The sequence below is a fragment of the Pundamilia nyererei genome, unplaced genomic scaffold (assembly GCF_000239375.1).
Source record: "Pundamilia nyererei isolate P.nyererei 1_Seehausen unplaced genomic scaffold, PunNye1.0 scaffold00201, whole genome shotgun sequence".
Taxonomy (NCBI): Eukaryota; Metazoa; Chordata; class Actinopteri; order Cichliformes; family Cichlidae; genus Pundamilia; species Pundamilia nyererei.
Genome location: NW_005187602.1, coordinates 1,017,362 through 1,024,424, shown reverse-complemented (window position 1 = coordinate 1,024,424; position 7,063 = coordinate 1,017,362). Strand labels below are relative to the sequence as shown.

Genomic DNA, 7,063 nt, shown 5'->3' with positions numbered 1-7,063 from the left:
ATATATATATATATATGTGTGCAGTAAGCAGTTTTTAAAGCTTTTACATATTTTTGAGCTTGACTTGAAAGGCAGACTCTGTTTCACTATCTGGCTTTCTGACTTTCTCTTTTGATAAGTAGTACTGAATGTTATGACTGACTGCATCTGGTAGTTTCTCAGGATAAAATTGATTTGTTTGACAGCACTCAGTGGACTGACCAATACTTGGAACAGAGGGAAAATCCAAGGAACTGAGTGAAGATCTAAAAAGAAGCATTACAGAATCACACAGGTTGACCAGGTCCCTTAGAGCAAATTGTAAACAACTGCAGATTTCAAGATTAGTTCAAACAGTTGTATGAAATTATGAGTTATTCAGCTGTATCACCACTTTGCTATGACATTAATAAAAAGAAAAAAAAATGATGGTTAGGATTTTCAGTTAATGCCCAAGACCCACCAAGGTTAGAGCCTGCCATGAACTGGAAAATGCCAGAACACTAGTGTCAATGTCCACAAAGACACAAGTTTTACATCACCATGGATTGAGAGGGTGCTGACAAAGTAAGAAAACCCCTGCTCCAGATTCCACACCATCATGCTCAACTGAAACTTGAAATTACTGACATGAACAAGCCAAATTTCTTCAGGAGACACAATGACAAATGAAAAGAGGCATGTTCGGAGAAGTAAAGGTGACGTTTTAAGCAAGGTGGTGGGACTGTCATACTCTGGCTTGTTTTGCTGCTAGTGGTACCAGTATATTGCAAGTGGGTGGAATAATGAAGAAAGGACTACCTCCAAATTCTTCAACTATGTATCAAAGAAGGTGGCAAGTGAAACTTGAGCACAGTTGGGCTTTCCAACTCGACAAAGATCCAAAAAAACCACATTAAAACTGGTTTTTGGAATGGATAAAAATGCTAACATTAGCCTCCTGGAATAGTTTTCCCAAAGCCCTGACCTCAAACCTACGGAGCTCCGCAGGGGACATGGGAGAAAAAAAAATTAAGACGGACTAACTCGGGATCTCGCAAAAGTTTCATCTCCGAAAACATCGCAGCACTTTTGCAAATATGTGATGTCTTGTAAACTGAGCAGATATCTGACGTTTACACGTTTACACAACTACATTCATGCCTCAAAATATCTTAAAAGTGTATTTTGTGACCCAGAAAGAGTAATATTACAACTAAGTAGCTGCCGACATTGTTGGAATTCAACTTTTGCGAGATCTCGCAAAAGTCCGTCTTAATTTTTTTTTTCCCATGTCGTTGGGGGCTTCGTACGAACCTAACCATATTGCCCTATTGAATATTGTGGGCCATGCTGGAAAGCTGGGTCCCCTCCAGGAACCTAACAGCAATAGAATATCTAACCAGAATCATTTCAAAAGCTTGTTGATGTCAAAGGTCACCTCAATGCCCTTTTTCTTGTAAGGTTTTTGTTGTATTGTAAACCCCTATAATAACACAGAGAAAGCTCCTAAAGATAACTGATTTCCCTATAACAGGGGGGGTCCAGCTCCAGGCCTCGAGTGCCGGTGTCCTGAGGGTTTTTGATCTCACCCTGGTTCAACACACCTGAATCAAATGATGAGTTCATTACCAGGCTTCTGGAGAACTTCAAGACATGTTGAGGTCATTTAGCAATTTGAATCAGCTGTGTTGGATCAAGAACACATCTAAAACCTGCAGGACACCGACACTCAAAGCCTGGAGTTGCCTACCCCTGCCCTATAAGCAGGCACCTGGCGAAGAAAGAAAAATTCCCCTTTAACGGGAAGAAACCTCTAAAGAAAATCTATTAAGTGGAAACCTTTTCAGCAGAGGAAAAGAAATAACCCATCACCCTTCAATATGCATTCTGAAAGGTCTGAATGCTTTTTTCAACTATAGTCTAAAAAGTAATGAAAACATAGCAGGTTTAGTCATAACTGAATGCAACATTGAACACTGAAAAATGAACAAAAAAATTAGTTTTCAGTTCAAGAAATTCACAGACGCAGATGTTTGAAGCGGTTTGTTTAATCTTTTCATACACATGCAAACAGCAGTGATATCATTTTCCCACATTCATCTTCACATTTAATCTGACATCAACAGGTTGTGCTTCTAGTTGATGTGCTTCAGGTCAAGTTTGCAGGTTTTTGGGCGCCCTTTCTTGCTCTTTTAGACCTCCTTCAACAGAAGACCATAAGGGCGGATGGCCTGTTCTACTATCGCCTGCTCTTCTTGAGCTGAGAACACAGACGGGATGGGAACCAGCCAGTACTTATCGTTGTTGTGTTTCTGCCTGTACTGTGGGTTGATCCGATTTTGCAGAATCACGTTGTATTGCTTGCCATTCTTTTGAGAAGTGAAGGTTTTGGCATAAGAGACAGCTTCATTGACGTAAGGGGTAGAGTAAATCCCTCTGCCATAGGTCTGACCTGAACCTGGCTGTTAAATAAAAAGTAAGATATATATATGTTATATTATTAAATACTGATACGTTAAATACAGGCCTAATATGGAAATAGGACAGAAAGAGCACTGAAGTGGCTTAAAGGGTGAGCAGCTCTTATGTGGCATAAATACGTTTATGTTCCATAACAATGGACATGCTATGGAAAAATATTCTGACAGAGATAAATAACAATAAATAAATAAATATACAAAAACCTGCAGCTTACAGGTTTTTGACATTATTCATAGGAAAAAGCTTTCTCAACACTTTTGCTCAACAATGCTCAACAAGTATAAGTACAGCTACAGTTTGCTCCTGAGGTCCTAGACATGCAGGCGTCCTCTCACAGTCACATAACTGCTATTTACTGCATTTCCTTTTCTTTGTGTTGTGCTGAGATTTTCATAGCTTGTGACTTGACATGTGACAAAACCATTTAAGTCTCTTTTTGACTCTTTTCTCAACCCTGGGATAAAATCCAGACTTTAGAAAACTGAAGTGCTGCATGGGACACAGTCTCAGCATCTCAGCATGTGGAATAAGAGACCAGGAATATACATAAAGTGGGACAGTTGGTGACATTCCATGCAATTTCAAAATATTAAATATCACAATTATACATCATATAAAATGTTACTGTAAAGCAATTGTACTGGGTAAAATAATGGGTTGTGATGATAACATAATCAAACCTTGTAGAATCCTTCGATGATGCCCCCAGCTCCTTCCTTAGATGTCCCATGGTAGGACACAGGCCACTCCCCTGGCACTGACGCAGTGCTTCGGTACCGAGTTCCCAGCCATGTATTTCCATCATACTTATTCAGGACCTGCGACAAAATATGAGGTGATGCAGGTGTATCTGGACCTGTATTTGTTTCAGACAGTCCATAGTTCATCTCTGCAAACTGTATCTTCAATTAAAGTCTGAGCTTCTGCATGTTGTACATATAGCATTTCAAAGTGCTTTACCTTTGGGACAAACTATTCTATTGATCTTACTTTGAATGGGGAGAGTCAGATATTTGGCTGTCTTTTATTTTCTACTACTTAAGAGCATCATGATACCAGTTATGCTTATAACACACATATGATATGTAATATGCTAAATAACCGTTTAACTATTCTTTTTCAAACCCAGTTCTAGTTCCATTGACACTGTTCACCTCTCTACATTTTTATTTTGAGGTCAATTCATTTCCAGTGCACTACCTGGAAAGCACTCTGGAAGTAACAGACTGCATACAGTTAATTCAATCAGGTCAAATTAGTTTTTTAAGGTGTGAGTTGAGACCAAATCTTTGCAGAAAATTCTTTACAGATGATTTGTTATATTGTTTTCTTATAATTCTATTTCTGTAGTTTAAAAAAAAAAAAGGCCTAGTATTTGACATAAAAGAGAGGACTAAATGCAGTTATTGATTTCCAAGAAACTGATGAAGAAGAATATTGTTGAGAACACTAATAAACTTCTAGTTTAGTTTCGAAAATGAGCTGGAAGGAAATTCAGGGAACCAGAAGTTTCAACTTTCTAATGATTGCAAATATCTGAAGCCCAAAAAGTATTTTACTGGGATGTCATTGAATTTGTGCTCTACAGCCCGGCTTAAAGATCAATTAAAGCAGCTTAGACTCTAAGTAATGAGCATGAATAAGATGGTTGATGCTGATCTCAATTCAAAGACAAATTTACCTTGAGGGCAAAACGGTACCAACCACTTGGTCGTTCATACACCTCTCCGCCTCTGTAATAGGTCTCTGTGTCTTGGAGACCAGAGAAATCGTAGTTAAATGTCGGATCAAAGAATTCGCTCTCATCGATGATGAAAGACCTTTCTTGTGGTGCAGTTCGAAAACAGGTGTCAGAGCCTGAACATTGCCCTCCATCTTGCAGAACACGTTGAATTCTGGCAAAGTTGTTTCTTGACACTGGGCTGCAAGTTGAGAAAGACAGCTGAGATTAGGGTCTGAATAAACCTGACCATCAACAAAAGAAAAGAAATGCTGCTCTTTCACTGGATGTTTTCTCGCTCTCTACAAACCAAACTGCAACATTGTTGTCAAAATTCTTTGAGCTTTAGAAACTACATCCTGACTGTGAATCTCAATATAATATCCCATCCATCCTCTTATCCTTTTCAGTGTTTTGTGGAGGGGGGTGCTGGAGCCTATCCCAGCTGCCTTAGGGCAATTTAGAGTTTCCAGTTAACCTATGCCCACTAACTGCAGGTCTTTGGATAGTGGGAGGAAGCCAAAGTAGAACATGGGGAGAACATGCACACAGAAGGACCCCAAATGGTGGAATTGACCTTCTTGCTGTGAGGCAACAGTGCTAACCACTGTGCCACCATTTTGCACCATTACTCCAATATAATATACTGCTACAAAAAAAATTTGAGAACTCACGTTCCCTTTTTGAGGAATGACATCAGCGCAAGTCTTAAGAATAGTTTATAATATTACAATATTTACCAGGTTTGATCTCCATCTGCGATTGCACAAATGAGACTGTTTATAGACAGCGTTGGTGCTGCTGAGCCGGGAAAGCCTGCTCTTTGGAAAACTCCAGCGTGACCTCCTGCTCTTTGGTTTTGAACAGAAGTGATCTGGGCATTGCAAACTGCACCCAAAGCTTCAAGTGCAACTTGTCTGTCCATCTTGATGTTGTCTTGATGTTGTAGTCCTTTGCTCTGCTCACTTCTACCTGCAAGTGTTGTGGCTCGTGCAGAATTGGGCTTATATGTTACACTGTTTATGACGTAAACCCAGTTTGCATAATTTCTTAGATAAATCAACTTTTGACTTTTTGACCTTCCAATAGGCGTGTTTTCATTGGAACTTTCTGTTCTTCTCTTTTTTCCAGTTGCAAAATTATTCATCATCTCTTAGACTTTCACAACTGCATCCACACCCTGAATCTTAGTACAGTCACAGTTTACCATTTTAAAAACAAAATACCATTATTACAATTATTCAGTAACCTCGGTTTCATTTGCAGAAGTTGGATTCAGCAAGCCTGCAAGAATGAGCTCTTGTTTATTTTTTTTTTTAAAAAAGGAGGAAACTTGTTGTTTTTTTTGGAGTGGATGATAAATGACAAGAGGGCAGGGGGATAAAATAAAGGTCCAAGCGTCCCTTGGCTTTTGCCTACTTCTCGTGCTCTGACTTTTCTTGACTTTTTGACCTTCACAAAAAGAAAAGGACAGTTGAACTTCTTCTGGAATTTTTTGCTCTGTACAAACTGAATTAAAGTGAAAAAGGATGTACATATTTTTCTCACCCTGTGGCCAAACTGTCCCCCTTCCTGTGGTCTGTTGACACTACTTCTTGCAATTGCAGATTTATGTTCAACAAAAATTCAGTGGCATCAATTACAGCCTGCAACTTCTGGAGTACTTTCCATGGTATTTTACTTAAATTACAGTGCTTTGAGTTCCCCAAATATAGTTACCAATAGAAACCGTAGAAGAAAGATGTCACATTTGTAAGTGTGCGCCCAGAACAGGTGGAATCCTTTGTTCATGTGTGTCTCACTTCCCTATGTCAACATCTGTGGCCCCACATCACTAGACGAATTACATGGTAGGGTGTCCTCTCATGTACACACTCTCATTTAATGTTTTTTCTTTATTTTTACTACTTTCTACATTGTAGATACAAACTGAAGACATTAAATGTACAAAACTAGATATATGGAATTATGGAGCAAAGAAAAAAAATGGATAAATATAAATATAAACTCTAAATATGTTTTATGTTTTTTTGTCTCAGATTCCTGAAAGTAGTCACCCTTAGCTTTGTTGACAGCGCTGAAAACCCTTGGCCATCTCTCTATAAGCTTCATGATGTATGACAACTGTTAGAATTCATATAATGGCAAGAACCAATCAGCTAAGTAAAGACAAACAACAGTGCATCAATATTTTAAGAACTGAAGGTCATTTGTCCCCAAGTTCAGCTGCAAAAACCATCATGCGCTATGATGAAACTGGCTCACATGAGGACCACCCCAGGAAAGGACGACCTCTGTGCTGAGGATAAATTCATGTGAGTCACCAGCCTCAGAAATCACAAGTTAGCAGCACTTCAGATTAGAGCCCAGATAAATGTCACAGAGTTCCAGTAGCAGACTCATCTCTACATCAACTGTTCAGAGAAGACTGTGTGAATCAGGCATTTCTGGACAAATAGATCCTGCAGCGACATGCCATCCCATCTGGTTTGGTTTAGATGGACCATCATTTATTTTTCGACAGGACAATGACCACAAACACACCTCCAGGCTGTGTGAGGGATGGAGTGCTGCGCTAGATGGCCTGGCCTCCACAGTCACCTCACCTGAACCCAATGGATATGGTTTGAGCTGAGATGGACCACAGAGTGAAGGCAAAATGGCCAGCAAGTGCTCAACATCTCTGGGAACTCATTCAAGTCTGTTGGAAAACCTTTCCAGGTGACTACCTCATGAAGTACCTCGTGAATTTCGATAGTGTATGAATATTGACAAGATTTATTCAAACAATAAGCAGCTAAATCATGTGAGTGAAGTTGGCCCCCCCACCTTCTTCAAATCCAACAAAAGTGGTATCAAACGTTTGTGCTGGTTTGTGCTGCAAAAATTTTCGTTTGTGCT

The 7,063-nt window shown here is 39.5% G+C and overlaps 1 protein-coding gene across 1 annotated transcript; it reads right to left on the bottom strand.

Annotated features, from left to right (window-relative positions):
• Positions 1-1,991: 1,991 nt before the first annotated feature.
• On the bottom strand, positions 1,992-5,163 carry LOC102200442 (uncharacterized). The gene is made up of 4 exons (XM_005747644.1): positions 4,903-5,163; positions 4,124-4,364; positions 3,123-3,260; positions 1,992-2,423 (listed from the first exon to the last, which is right to left on the bottom strand). Exons 1-4 carry the CDS (start codon positions 5,085-5,087, stop codon positions 2,154-2,156), a joined length of 834 nt encoding a protein of 277 aa, XP_005747701.1. The 5' UTR covers positions 5,088-5,163; the 3' UTR covers positions 1,992-2,153.
• Between the last annotated feature and the right edge of the window lie 1,900 nt (positions 5,164-7,063).

Bases quoted from the DNA above. Each gene is read 5' to 3' on its own strand.
- LOC102200442 (XM_005747644.1), bottom strand. From the start codon at position 5,087: ATGGACAGACAAGTTGCACTTGAAGCTTTGGGTGCAGTTTGCAATGCC. The intron at 3,261-4,123 runs GTAAATTTGTCT...ATTTTGTCGCAG, and splicing joins GGTACCGTTTTGCCCTCAAG to GTCCTGAATAAGTATGATGG. The intron at 2,424-3,122 runs GTTTGATTATGT...TTTATTTAACAG, and splicing joins TCATCGAAGGATTCTACAAG to CCAGGTTCAGGTCAGACCTA.